Source organism: Teleopsis dalmanni, chromosome 2 (assembly GCF_002237135.1).
Source record: "Teleopsis dalmanni isolate 2A chromosome 2, ASM223713v2, whole genome shotgun sequence".
Classification (NCBI taxonomy): domain Eukaryota; kingdom Metazoa; phylum Arthropoda; class Insecta; order Diptera; family Diopsidae; genus Teleopsis; species Teleopsis dalmanni.
In genome coordinates this window covers 14,282,098-14,296,587 of record NC_051847.1, presented here as the reverse complement: position 1 = coordinate 14,296,587, position 14,490 = coordinate 14,282,098, and the positions used below count along the sequence as shown (strand labels likewise).

Sequence of the window (14,490 nt, the reverse complement as noted above, 5' to 3'; positions counted from 1 at the left end):
TACGATTAAGGTTAAAATACTTAATTAGTGTTGAAATACTTATTTAAATAATCAATATTTATATGGCATAGAAGTACAAAAAAATTTATAAAGAGGTGTCCTTAACAAGATAATATTAAAAGTAAAATAAGAAGAACAAAAAGTAAATCCAGGCTTATGTACTCTTACTTACTCTATATAGTCTATATATTCTTCTAATTATGTAATAAGCAGTAGTACTGCATCGTCAAAAAATCTACTGGATTATCCTCAGATAAGTGATGTTTATATTACTTAATCTAAGCTTGATGTCTGAACCAAAACCAAAAGTGGTTCAAATGTATAGTACAGTTTTGGTTTGATGAAACCCAAATTATATATGGTTTTAGGGAATTCGGATTATTAATTGAATTAACATCTTAGTAAAGAGGTAGATAAATATATATATATATAAATATATTTAAAAATAAATATATTATATTAGGAAGCCATCAATACATATGTTCACTGATAACTATTTTTCAAAATAGTGGAAAAACATCAATCAAAAAGGTTTAGTTTAAAATAGTGTAACGGAAACCTCGCCACTCACAGTGTGCAGGATGTCATCTGTACAAATGAATGTTACTTTATTTCTATTCGTTTTCACATAGATCAAGATCATATTATATTGTAGTTAGTTATAGACGACGAAGTAAATATAGGTTAGGTAAAATTAATCTGACTGCTGGTGAACCACGCATAAACCTATTAGTCCACAGCAATACTAAAAATTATCAAATTTCCATATTAATTTGTTGTAGACATTTTTGCGAGTTTAATTAGTGCTTGAAACAGTATTTCTGGAATCACCTAACATTTTTATGCTTTTTTTAAAACGTTTTGCTATACCAGACCTTAATGAGATTTGAACCTAAACCCAGACCTCTACGACGTAAATATAAGTTCAAAAAAAAAAATAGAATGTTTTGTGGAAAAGTTATTTGTTAATAAAAATATTACAATCTATATTGCAGTTAGTAACTAAAGATAGAGGGAGGTTATTTTTGTCTAGCTTATTTATTTTATTTGCAATGGGAACTATTTCATACAATCAATAATAATTTTAATTGCGTATTAAAAATTTAATTATTTATTTATTATTAATATATTGCATTTATAATTAAAAATATTAATTCAAATTTATTTTATATATATATATAAACAATTATTTAACAAATACAATTTTCACTTTTATTGAGCTCTACTTTTTTCCCTGAAGATTAAATAAAAATTTTGAATTCAGAGCTAAGGTCCTTTGAGCGGCTGACATATCACCGATGTTAACGCTATTGCAGTTAGTTATATCGCCAGCTAAGCAAAGCATACAATTTGCATCCTTTAAGCAACTTTCTTGATCAGCAATATTTGTTGCACAACCGCGACTGACAACATTGTTAGCGCTCTTCACGTAGCAATATGAGTTGGGAGCAGTTGGTGCAGAACAACGCGTCGCTGCGATTGCAGTTGGGTTATTAGCACAGTCAGCATTCTATGTAGAAAAAAATAATATTAAATAATAATTAATGGAATTTTGATTTAATAAATCTATATTTGTATACTTTTTCTGAATCGCACTCCAAGCACATAAAGTTCGCTTGTCCCAAATTATTGCAACGATCCGTATTACATTTATGACATTCGGCAGTGTTTGCATCACAACGTTGTCGCAATTCAATTGGAAGATTTATTGAACAACCTTTTTGTACAACATTAACTATTAGATGAAAGGATAAAAGGATATAGTATTATTTTATTTTTATATATATTACGAATTTCTTCGTTACATTTGTCGAAAATTGTCACACAGTAATCCAAACTATCAAAGCACTGTACAGTGACTGACTTTGTAGTACGTCCACAATCAGCGCCACTACAAGAGTAGCATGTCCTGGAACTATTGGCGTTTGCAATAGCAACAATTGCAGCAATTAAAATTGTTGCGCATATATATTTCGATGTGCTCTGCATTTTTATTTTACGATTTATAGACAAAAGCTGTGGATGACTGCATACTTTTATAGATTTTTTGATAAGTGCAAAAAGCTGACAACTAAAACTGACAATAAAAATTATCACAGCAAGAAGGTACAAAACATTATTATTTTTATTTATATAAAATATATTTTTCAATCACGTTATCACCGAAATACTTAGAAGTCAAGTATATTTTCATAAGTTATTAAATTGATAACATGATAGGGAGTCGCTACCCAGGAAAGTAAATAAAATATAAAATTTATTTTATTTAAAGGTCAATTCTGAAGAAATTGTGTTGACAAATTATTTGTAAAACTACAGCTAGAGTACTTTAAAACTGTATTGTATAGATTATTTCATTTTAAGTACCGAATTATTGTCACTTGTTAACATATTATTGATAAAAAATTGATGTGATACTAATCGGAAATGACTTATATTATCACAATTGAAATGCAGATTAGTTTATTTTTACTATAGGAGGTTATTAATCTACTTGACAACGAAAAAATATATACCGAATTAAAAAAAATAAGCGGAAATAACAAAGTTCATATTAATTTCAAAAGCAATTTGATTGCCTTGAGCCTATTGTTTAATCAGACTTCTTTAGCCCCATAAAAATTATAAGTAATGAAATACACATGTATGAATATAAAAGATATTCATCTTAAGCATTAACAAATCTTGTCCCTTTCCAAGTAACTGAGTTAACACATCTGATTAAGTGCATTAATATACACACTCGTGTTAATATAATAACCAGATTTATTACTTATAGTATATAAAACAACATTTGTTTTGGAAGATTAGATTATGATCGTTTAATTGCTTGTCAAAAACTGATTTAATATAGAATTTTAAGAGTGCTGATTGCTAGCAAAAGTATATCATAATTATACTTTTGAAATGGAAAGAATTTATGCACTGATAAATAATCAATTTTTTATTAACTTAATCACTTATATACTAGACAAATTTTATACTAATTATTTCAATAAAAAAAAATATTGTTTTATAAATTATTAATTTCGGTTTTTAAAAAAAATCAAATTTACGTATTACATGTATTTAAGATGTATTCGAGAACTCTGTAATAATAAACAATGACCTTTATTTGTGTTACATATATCATATATATCATACATCAATTTATTACATATAATCATATGTTTTTTAAGAAATGCATACAAATTCTATACGATTTTAACTCATTTTTGAAAAAATTTTCAATTGAGTCTGGGTTGCCAATGTTTAGTTTATTGACTATTCACACTTTACTTTTTTACTAACTGGCCATATATTTATAGTATATTGCCCATATACATAGATTTCTAGTTATAGGTTCCTTGAGTATCTAAACTCATTGCTATATATATGGTATTTAATCTTTGGTGTAAATACAAAATTGCATACAGATACAATTTTTTTATTACGGTTTCTTATAATGAAATAATAGCAACATTAAACGTTTCCATATTATTTATTTATCAATTGTTGTAATGATCTGCTACAAACAGAGTGCGAATATTATATGTGAATAAATAGAAGTCCTTGTATTTGCAACGTTTTCTGAGTCGATGTTGTGCGATTTCGTTATTTTGTAAAGCTCTTTTATAGCTTCCCTAACGTTTGCAGATTTTCACAGTTATGAAGTCACAATGGCTTAGGGACTAACTTGTCTTGGGTTTAGAGCGTTGAACGGTGAGAAGAACACATTTGTACAGCAGGGCATAAGATTAATACCCGTATCCACCCGCACCTATCAGGATGGAATAGACATCTTCAATTGCTTATAGAGGCTTTAAGTAACAGTAAGAGTTATATATTCTTATAGCGGACGCTCGATATAAAAACTAATACTCTCTTCCAGACACATTTACCATAGTGATACAGACGCTCGTTCTAGCACCATCATAGTTTTCATCTCCTCACTAATTTACAAATTTTTCATTCGTTCGTTCCTGGACGTATTATTTTAACAAAGTAAATAAAAACAATTATCAATACCATTCTTAATTTCTTTAAATTTTGCATTATTTTTTGTATCATTTTTTAAATGTTTTATTCTTATAAAATTATAAAATAATAAGTTTCTTTCATAATAATTTTAAATATATTTTTCTTTTAAAAATAATAATATTTAACGAACTTTCATGTCATAATTTAAATGACACAGATTTTTTTTATTATTACGTGAAATAAATATTACAAAAGCTATAAGTAATAAGTAATATATATATATATATATATATAATATTTATATAATTTTTTCTGTTTAAAATTTAAAATTTTTTTTAGGTATTTGTTATGGAACACTTTTTAACCCAAAATCCGAACAGAATGAAATAAAAAACACCAAATAATTTATGCGAAATATTCTTATTAGTATTTGCACTACTTGTGACTAAAGAAAAACTATTACATCCTGGATTATTGCCAGCATGACACATACTGCAAGTATCATCCTTCATACAAGCAATTTGATCCTTTGCATGAACGAGGCAACCTCTGATAATGATATTATCTGCATTCTTCCGAACGTAACAATAAGTATTCGATGCCGTAGGTGCATCGCATTGTTTAGGTATTAAATAGTTTGTATCTGTAGCGCATCGGATTTGCTTGAAATTAAAAAGAAAACAAAACTCAATAATTACTTTTTATGTATAAAATATTTAAAACTTACTTCCTTTGAATTGCATTCAATGCATTTTATATCGGCACGAGCTTTATTATTGCATAATTGATCATAGCATTGAGAGCATTCAGGATTTGCAGTGTTGGTGCATTTTTTACGCAAAATTTCTGGCATATCTGAGTAACAACCTTTAGCCGCAACAGTAACTACAAATAACAAAGTTTTATTTAATTTTTTTTTATTTTTCATATTATTTCAAAACTATAGTTTTTAGCTAGTGACTTACACTGATCAAAAATAGTCACACATGTATCCAAAGCATCATAGCAAGTAGTTGTGACATTGAGTTTCGTAGTCCTTTGACAGGTTGTGCCCTCGCAACTGTAACACTCACGTGCAATTACAGGATCAACTGTCGCTTTAACATTTGTAAAAATAAAAAGTACGAGTATATATAACGCAAATATTTGTGATAAATTTTTAAGCGGATAAGCCAACATCTTGAGTGCACTTCTCAGCTGTGCTCGAACTTAAGTACTAAAATGTAGTGAATTGCATATTTGTTTGACTTGCACAAGAATTTACAGAGAAATCAAAGTTAATTGCTCACTTGAGAATTTTCCTATATCTTTGTTTTTCTAAGTTGATATCATTAATAATAATTTTCAAGTGCTTATCAATAATAGTGTGAAGATCTTGACAATTTTGTTTACCAATGAGAATAATAAAATCACCTTCAAATTATTTTTCATATTTTATCTATAAACTATAATTATTTACATATATGAATATATGTATATATATACTCGTATAATATGTATGTATCATTTGTATGAGGAAAATTAACTAACGTCATTCAGTGTGTTAACATATACTGAAATAAAATTTGAGAAATTCGAGGGCTATCCATATCAGGGTTCTGATTTAGCACCACAGTTTTAGTGACATGCCAATCATAGCTGTAATCCAAGATATCATATGTTTAGTTTTAGGTTTGTTATATAAAAATATAAATCGTTCAATAATTGCTGATCTTGTCAAAATTATGAAAGTTAACTAAAAAAGTATAATTTTGTAGTAGACACATTTCGCATCATATTTTCTTCAGTGATGAAGCTAATTTTTCATTTGGTTGTATTGTCAACGAAGAAAACTGTAGTAACAGAGCCAGTAAAGCAAAGAAAATCTGTAAGTTGTATCCAAAAATCATTGTATGATAAAACTTTTAATCTATAAGTATGATAGGCCCATACTCTTTTAAAAATGACAATAATATGACACAAACTGTCAATTTTAATCGCTGAGGCTATACGATCATCAATTTATTTTAGCCTGAAATTGAAACTATAGTTTTGAAAGATGTATGGTTTCAAACGGATGGTTTTTTAAAACATACAACACGTCCCGTTCTGGATTTATTGCGTGAGAAATTTCCTAGTTGTGTAATTTAACAATATGGTAATGTAAATTGGCTATCAAGATCATGTGATTTGTAATTACTGGCCTCAAATGGTACTCAAATGAAAAGAATTTTTATTGCAATTGATCTAACTTTTCAAACATTTGATATTCTGTCTTAAAAGGTTTATTAGGGTTTTAACGTTAATGAGGTTGTAATTTTACTTTTTAAATATTGAATCATAAAAATTTCTTATTATCTATAACTATTTTCTTAACTTAAAATATTAATTATTCCTAAAATTATTTAATACTTTTCTGATATAAGTAATAAATTTATATAAGACATTATATATACATATTTATAATAGAATATGATTGCAGACTGACTGAAACTAGATTTGTTCTAACAAAATTGCATACAAAGAGCCCAGTTTTATTTATAACGCATGTTTTCATATATTATAATTTATAAAGAGAGGAAAAGATCTTAATATTTTGGTATTTTTAAAAAATACAATATGTTTCAATAAAAAACAAAGTACAATAAAACTTTTGCAACAAAATTCGATAAAAGCAACAGAAATGAAAGAGGAAACCGCATGGAAAATTTAAGTAACGCTACGATAGTGCATATAACCCAATACGCTATCGTCCGTACAAAAATTTAGTATACATATATACATATGCGGTCTTAATAATATACGGCTATTAATATATAATATTTATAAATTCCATGAATATAAATCAGAAATTTAAATTATTTTATTTCACGTATAATATATAATAATTTTTTTTTTCAATATATATAATATACAATATTAGTCATCAGTTTAAAATAATTTATCAAACATTTATGGAAACATAAAATAAAATAATATAATAAAATTAATCAACCTAAAGCATCTAAAACTCTGATACACCATTAAACTTATCTAACTTTTTTTACGGTTTTGAAGTATCTATATTAAACTAATTTTGTTAGAGGCAAAAGAATTTTTAATAAAATGTTTAGATTTATCAGTTTGCTAGCTTTATTATATGAAATTAAACAAAATATTTTATATACAGACTAGCATGTATTGTTTTTTTAAGAAGTACAAACTTTATCAGTGATACTTAAAACGATACTAGTTAATGACGTACTACAAAATATTATTTTTATATATTAAAAGATATTTTTTTGTGTTTTATTTATTGTTTAGTTGTTAACATTAGTTAAGTTATCAATTTATTATTATTAAATTTATGATTAAAATTACTATTATGTTATTTCAACAATGTTGCAATGTTTAATTAATAGAATATTGAAAACCACCCACATTACCAGCTTTTAATAGGAATAATCGCTAATCCCTACAAAATGTGTCTGAAAGTTTATTGTTTCGTTTATTATAATTATTATTTTTATTTTATTATTATAGATAGCAAAGTGTTTATTTAAACACGTAATAGAATTTTCTATACAATTTTTTATTTTAAATTAAATATTTTTCATTAAAATAAAATATTTGCAAAGCGGGTAATTTAAAATCGGTGGAAGCAAGCAGAACGTATGAGTCAGAGCTATTTACGTGACAAATAATTCGTAAGCCCACATACCAATATATTATCAGTATAATTTACATTTTTTGATTAATTGATATTATAATAATGAACTAATATAATACATGTTAATTTAAGGAGTAAGGATTTTTAAAAGCATAACGATTCTTTTTGGTTAAAAAGATATGTGTGCTTTATGTAGGTATATCTATACATTTATATATATAGGTATGGGAGTTATTTTTTAAAATTAAATCTAGTTTAAAATAAAAAAAATTCTTAAATCATTTTATTTACAATGGGTATTGAATAAGTTAATAAGCTTTCTTACGGTTTATAAAAATTTCCTTGTCAACACAGTGCTAGACTTTCGAGTCATTAAACGTCGTTTCTACATTTTGTCTGTACTATTGCCTATTCAACTTAAATGATCAGTTCCACTTTTTCAAAATCTCTTTAAATATCGTGTTGCGATCTAATCCGTCTTGATTTCTGACCTTTGCTACTTTGTGTCGCTAATACCTCCTGATTTTTTGTTAACAAGTAAAGCTCCAGAAACGCAGACTTCAGCTTTAACCCTAGCGTAGCTACGTTGCAAGTGATGTTTTTACCAGTTGCTCGTAGTGTGAAATCCACATAATTAGTACTACAAAATATCGTCGTATTCACTTTATTTTCTGACGTTAGTGGATTTAAAATTGCTATTGGCTATAACATGCCTTGGAATTTTGAAAACAGGCTGTTTGTATAGTCAATCACTAACTGCACTGACTAATATTCTATGTAGGGTATGCATCAATGACTACAACAAATCATTTATTTTATTGGTTCTGCATGTGCGATATAAAAATTCTCTGAACGATTTTCAATTGCGGTAGCCCTAGTCACTTGTTCCAGTATATATAATTTTTTATTTTTCATCTTACTTCTGAGTGAGGTTACTTCTGAATTTTTTGTTTCTGTTGAGGTTGTCTGCAAGATATGGAAGCCATATATGTTTTTTCTTGACTAAAGATATTCAGATTTTCGGAACACTATATTACCAATTTTGTTGTTATCGAATTAGGAAAGGAACCTTTTATTACTGCCTGTTAGGATGATTATTCTATGGTTTACACACCTATTTACGGTATATTGAATATGTAGGTATGTAATATGTAAGAAATAATTATATTGCATTGCATAAAGGATATGTAGTTATATAGATCAATAAGAAACCTTTAAGAGTACGAAATATTCCTTTATGATTTACGTACGAAGTATTATTTACATACTCTTAGATTTTTATGCGCATGTTAACTATGTTTTCCTGCCATAGAAAGTAAGGCTTATATATTATGATAATTGAAATAATTTTTTATTGTATCTGACCAAGGCCGGAGTTTGAAAAAGAAGAACATTTATTCTATTTCAAAAGATGAGTTCATATTTGCATGACATTGTCTTTGGCATTATATAAAAGTCGATTGAGAACATTGACTTTTAACTACCGTTGCTTCAAACAATAATTAATACACATATATGTATAATATGTATAAAATTAAAAAAATAATAAAATTATAAGAATGCAATTACTTTAAAACTCACACGCGAACCAAAATTGCAAAATTCGCGATTTTAAATGCAATTGCAATTTGTTTTATTTTTGCACTTTTTACTTGCGCAAGTGCTGTGAATCTGCATTCACACAATTTAATTATAAATAGTATAAAACAAATAGTATAGTTAGTATAGTAAATATAGTAAATATGATATGTAGTATCCGTTCAAAATACTACTATCTACTGTGAGTGTAAAGTGAATCAACAAAAAAGCAGAGAGCAAATTAAAATAATGACAAAATGGCACGACAAAATCATTGTTCTCTGCGCTTTCCCAAGTATGGCAGTGCGAAAAATGCGCTGCAATTTATTATTATTAGATATTTTTTAGAGATACACAGATAAACCTGAATATGTTAATACGAATAGATGAAGAACGATTGCTAGAATAACGGCTTGCAGTTAATAGTGTTAATAGTGGGAATATTCTATAATAAATCTGTTTGTGGTGTATAATCTGCATTGTATGATTTCGTTACGTGTACATCACTGAACATGATTTTAACTCATTACAGATTAGTTATATTGTATGCCCATGAACCAATTAATTGCTTTAATAGCTTTAACCTACTTAAAGGCGATCTTAAAAAACCAAGAAAATTAGTCGGAATATATTTTAAAGTAAAATATAATAATTAGAGAACTTCACTATTTGTATTTATTAATTAAATATAAAATTAATTAACATTAATTTTAAAGTTAACTAAGATTAAGAAACTGGACTAATAGGTCCTTCGCCCTAAGCAAAGTAAAAATAAACAATTTTTTTTTATTTTCCAGGGAGGTTTTCGTCTTCAACTGCTCGATGCCTTAGATCGACCTGTATTGGATTTGACACCACATATACAAGGTTCCGAATTTTTGCGTACTGATGTAACGTAAGTATTTTAAGAATAATAGTACATACAATGTAACTGAGCTTTAGAAATGTATATATTAAAATATATTCAAATCTAAAGCTATATTAACAACTCGTCATGAAGCATTTAATTAATTAAAAATAAAATTATAATTATAATAAAAAAAAGTTTTCTAAGTTTTAAGAGTACTTGATTTGTCTACTTAACAACTCTATCATATTCAAAAAAATATTTCTTAAGATTTCATCGATCTTATATCCAACAGTATATCTAACTTATTTTATAGTAAGAAAATTTCTTCCTACGCTAAATTTTGCATATTTGATTCTCAGGGCACAATCGTACGAAGTAAGCATACCTAACGAATTCGAGTGCCACAATTGCACATTACGTTTACTACGTCAGGCCGATGAATGGGGCGGTAACTATCGCTTTTGGTCTTGCGCTGATGTCGACATCAAAAATCGAAAAGAGTTTAGAGAAAACTGTTCTGGAAATGGCAAACATTATCCAACACGTTGTAAATGTGAAAAAAATTATTATGGTCCACAGTGCCAATACAAAGATGAATGTACTACGAATCAAGACTGTGGTCTTCAAGGAAAGTGCATAGATTTACAGAGCACATCATTGCCACGACGACAATGCTATTGTAACCTTGGTTGGTATGGTATAGGTTGTAACAAACGTTCTCCATATAAGACTACAGAACTAGATTTCTCTGCATATAAAAAGAAAGTACTTTCACCCGATTATCATTTGTTTTGGCGTGTATTAGAAGAGCAAAAAGAAATTGAAATGGTATTAAAAGTGAACGGTACATCATGGGTTGGCTTAGGTTGGCGTCCAAATTCATTGACCAAAGCATGTAAAAACTTTCCACTTATTGGTGATAATTTAAAAGCAGATTTAAAATTAAGTGAGATTGAACCTAAGTCTGAACCTGAACCAACCTCAGAGCCAGAACCAAAATATGAACCAGAACCTTCCTCAGAACCGAAATCAGAACCAGAGCCAAAATCAGAGCCACCCAGTGCTGAACCTCAACCAGAACCTAAATCCGAGCCGGAACCAACATCAGAGCCGAAAGCAGAACCTGAACCCACATCAGAACCAAGCAGCGCAGAGCCGCAAGCGGAACCTAAGTCAGAGAAAACTAAACGTTTAGCGGAAAATCATGTGGAAAATGTGACACCAAATATGGATGGCGTTAGTTCTATTGCAACCAGCGTATCATATCGTGTTAGCACAAAAGCTGGACGCCGCCGTCGTCAAATAGAAGGTAATTATACGTAGTTAATATAACGGCATGTAAGAGGGTAGCACACTGCACTGAACAAACATGTAGTTAACATTTAATAAACATTCAATTCAGGGAAGTGTCTAAACAGTGTTTAACTAACTTATATGCACTACACGTCCAAGTTTCTTTCCTACACATTTTCACTTAATTATTGCTACTAATATTGTATTATAGTACCCACAACTACACCTGAACCAAAATCAGAACCAGAACCTACATCAGAACCAGTAAGTACAGAGCCACAGGCAGAACCAACATCAGAGCACACAACCGCAGAGCCTCAACCAGAACCAAAATCTGAACCAGAAGTAAAATCAGCACCAGTAAGTTCAGAACCAAAGACAGAGCCGGAACCAAAATCGGAACCTGAACCAAAATCAGAACCTGAACCTGAACCAAAATCAGAACCTGAACCTGAACCAAAATCAGAACCTGAACCAAAATCTGAACCTGAACCAAAATCAGAACCTGAACCAAGCTCGGAACCGGAACCAAGTTCAGAGCCGGAACCGAAATCAGAACCAGAACCAAAATCAGAACCAGAACCAAGTTCAGAGCCGGAACCGAAATCAGAACCAGAACCAAAATCGGAACCGGAACCCAGTTCTGAACCTGAACCGAAATCCGAGCCTGAGCCTAAATCAGATGCCGAATTAGTTGTAAAGAAAACCTTAACACCACAAACTTCAGGTAACAAATTATACAACACGAGCAACAATTATAACTAATAGTTAACAATTTTTCTTTTTTACTATTCCGTACACCAAATATAAATAAATAATTAATTAATTTTGAATTACTAATATGTTATCACTTATTTTTTTATCATAGATGAAGTCAATTTAAAACTTAATCCATACACTCCACGACATGACTTCAATCCTATGGATTGCACAGATATCGTCATTGGCTCCGCACGTGGAAAAGCAAGTCGTGTTGGTGATTATTATACACGAGACCGTTCCACACCACGAATTGATGAATTTTATGGCGGAAAATCTGATCTATCATTAGGTACTGGCTTCGAGGAAAATGGTGTAACAACCATCATTTTCCGTAAAAAATTAGCTGCAACAGAGCCTACAGATCATGCCATTGAAGATGCGTTAACACATCTAATTTGGGCCCGAGGCCAAGAACCCAATAAATACGTACATATTCCACCATCTGGTATTGAAACAGAAGCCGCTTCGGTTCAAGAATTTTATCAACCAGATGAATTAAAATATCATGGCCACAATATGCAGCGCGGTGCAACAGTTATAAATTTCTTAGGTAAGAATGTGTAGATGTGTTTCAACAGCTTTTTTATACTGAATTTTATACTACAGAAAAGGAAAAGCCCATCAATAATGAGAGCAGCAATATCAAAGACACCACTACTAATACTTTGGAAAACAATTGCTTTGGTCACTGGAAATATCCATCAAACTGTTTACCTGAAAATCACACTTGTGAATACTATGCTTCCTGGGCAACTGTGGGTCGAGGTGATGAAATGCGTTGGCATGTCGAAACAAGCAATACCCAAAAATGGACTGGTATTGCTTTTAGTAATGATGAGAAAATGTCACAAACCGACGCTATAATCGGTTGGGTAGATAGAAATGGGCGTCCATTTTTAATGGACACTTGGATTAATGGTTATTCAGCGCCTAAATTAGATGATCGACAAGACATTTATAATGCTTCCGGCCGTATAGAGAAGGGTGTTACAATTTTAGAATTTAACAGAAAACGCATTAGTAACGATGAACAGGTAATATATATATATACAGAGTGAAGTTTGTAAAGGAGTTTGGGAAAAAATTAAACTATTAATTTTATTTAGGATTTATCTTTCACTGAGGATCATTGTTTGTATTTATTTTTCCCTGTTTTGGGAGGTGAATTCAATCCAGTTAACAAAAAGATACGTAAACATGAACAAATACCAGCAGTGTCATCGAAACGTGTATGCTTAAAATCATGTGGTAAAGGTAAGTAATCATGATTCTTTAAACCGACCACAACAAACATAAACGAAAAAAAATATTTCTCATCCAGAATTGGAAAACCTTTATAATGCACCAACAACTCCAGCACCTGACCGTTTAGTCTATTCTGTTGGAGTTAAATTAATGAACTTGGCAGAATCTTTTGAGGCACCAAAACCCGGCACAGTAGAATTTAATAATTTGGCTGCAACTATTTCAGATTCCTTCAACGGCATATTGAATAACATACCAGGCTATTATAAAACTGAAATTTTAGGTTTCGAAAAGTAGGAACAAAACATACAAACATAACTTTAATACTATATATATATTGAATATACTATTTATAGAGAGGGGACTTCAATGGTAGCTAAATTACACACTATGTTTGATAAAGCAGCTTATGAAAAAGGGCAAGCTATTGACACTAACGCTATACCAGATAATGACAGTGAGTCAAACTTGAAGAGGGGTGAAATCATAAAAAGCGCTTTGTTAGAGAAGGTTGCATCAGGCCGTGTTGGATCCTTAACTGTAGATCCACAATTTTTAGATTTTGAAGCATTACAATGTGAGTGCAACAGTTTGATTCTAATAGGATAAGTGAAAGATAAAATTAATTTTATTACAGTCAAATCTGCAGAAAATGATGATGAAAAAGACACATCATTCTTAGCGCTGGCTGGTACTCGATTATATATTGTCCTGGGTATCTTAGCTGCATTGATTTTCGTTGCATTGATACAAATTATATGCACAGTGTATTCTACTACGCGTAAAAGTAAAACTCAAAAGGTTTGTATGAAATTAAAACAATAGTAAATAAATATTATACATTTATTATTATTATATTCTATATATTCTTATTTATCGTAAAATATATGCAATTATTTTTGAAGCTTGTTTATGTAATACCGGATGAATGGAGAATTTACCAACAGCGCCAACATCAACGTTACTATCAACCATCTAGTGACTTATAATTAAAAAAATTTAAATCAAATATAAACACTACCAAAATATATCAATAATATATGAAAATAATTAATATGAATTAACAAATAAATTAGAAAAGTATAATAAAGCCGAAATACCATATATTAAAAAGTCAGTAAAATTTAATTTAATGCATAAATTTTAATTTTTGAACGTAACATCAAACGTGTGT

The 14,490-nt window shown here is 29.5% G+C and overlaps 3 protein-coding genes across 5 annotated transcripts in view; 1 reads left to right on the top strand and 2 right to left on the bottom strand.

Annotated features, from left to right (window-relative positions):
- The window catches only part of LOC119680433, a 55,732-nt gene that overhangs the window by 36,511 nt on the left and 4,731 nt on the right, over window positions 1–14,490 (top strand). Inside the window, exons 3-12 of one of the 3 annotated variants that reach the window (XM_038093244.1) lie at window positions 9,964–10,061; window positions 10,376–11,325; window positions 11,521–12,036; window positions 12,178–12,621; window positions 12,678–13,105; window positions 13,178–13,325; window positions 13,393–13,609; window positions 13,673–13,893; window positions 13,954–14,117; window positions 14,222–14,346. In XM_038093244.1, the coding sequence (XP_037949172.1) occupies window positions 9,964–10,061; window positions 10,376–11,325; window positions 11,521–12,036; window positions 12,178–12,621; window positions 12,678–13,105; window positions 13,178–13,325; window positions 13,393–13,609; window positions 13,673–13,893; window positions 13,954–14,117; window positions 14,222–14,305 (3,270 nt within the window). In that variant the 3' untranslated portion in view covers window positions 14,306–14,346. Of the gene's footprint in view, window positions 1–9,963; window positions 10,062–10,375; window positions 11,326–11,520; window positions 12,037–12,177; window positions 12,622–12,677; window positions 13,106–13,177; window positions 13,326–13,392; window positions 13,610–13,672; window positions 13,894–13,953; window positions 14,118–14,221; window positions 14,347–14,490 lie in introns of those variants that run through there. The other 2 variants (XM_038093241.1, XM_038093243.1) reach the window with 2 other exon arrangements.
- On the bottom strand, window positions 1,190–2,071 carry LOC119680444. Its single transcript, XM_038093258.1, has 3 exons — window positions 1,806–2,071; window positions 1,581–1,735; window positions 1,190–1,510 (listed from the first exon to the last, which is right to left on the bottom strand). The coding sequence occupies exons 1-3, from the start codon at window positions 1,987–1,989 to the stop codon at window positions 1,223–1,225; spliced, it is 627 nt and encodes a 208-aa protein (XP_037949186.1). The 5' UTR covers window positions 1,990–2,071; the 3' UTR covers window positions 1,190–1,222.
- LOC119680442 lies at window positions 4,278–5,181 on the bottom strand. The gene is made up of 3 exons (XM_038093256.1): window positions 4,926–5,181; window positions 4,688–4,845; window positions 4,278–4,622 (listed from the first exon to the last, which is right to left on the bottom strand). Exons 1-3 carry the CDS (start codon window positions 5,137–5,139, stop codon window positions 4,296–4,298), a joined length of 699 nt encoding a protein of 232 aa, XP_037949184.1. The 5' UTR covers window positions 5,140–5,181; the 3' UTR covers window positions 4,278–4,295.

Bases quoted from the DNA above. Each gene is read 5' to 3' on its own strand.
- LOC119680444 (XM_038093258.1), bottom strand. From the start codon at position 1,989: ATGCAGAGCACATCGAAATATATATGCGCAACAATTTTAATTGCTGCA. The intron at 1,736-1,805 runs GTAACGAAGAAA...TTCATCTAATAG, and splicing joins TGTGACAATTTTCGACAAAT to TTAATGTTGTACAAAAAGGT. The intron at 1,511-1,580 runs GTATACAAATAT...TTTTCTACATAG, and splicing joins TGGAGTGCGATTCAGAAAAA to AATGCTGACTGTGCTAATAA.
- LOC119680442 (XM_038093256.1), bottom strand. From the start codon at position 5,139: ATGTTGGCTTATCCGCTTAAAAATTTATCACAAATATTTGCGTTATAT. The intron at 4,846-4,925 runs GTAAGTCACTAG...TGTTATTTGTAG, and splicing joins TGTGACTATTTTTGATCAGT to TTACTGTTGCGGCTAAAGGT. The intron at 4,623-4,687 runs GTAAGTTTTAAA...TTTAATTTCAAG, and splicing joins TTGAATGCAATTCAAAGGAA to CAAATCCGATGCGCTACAGA.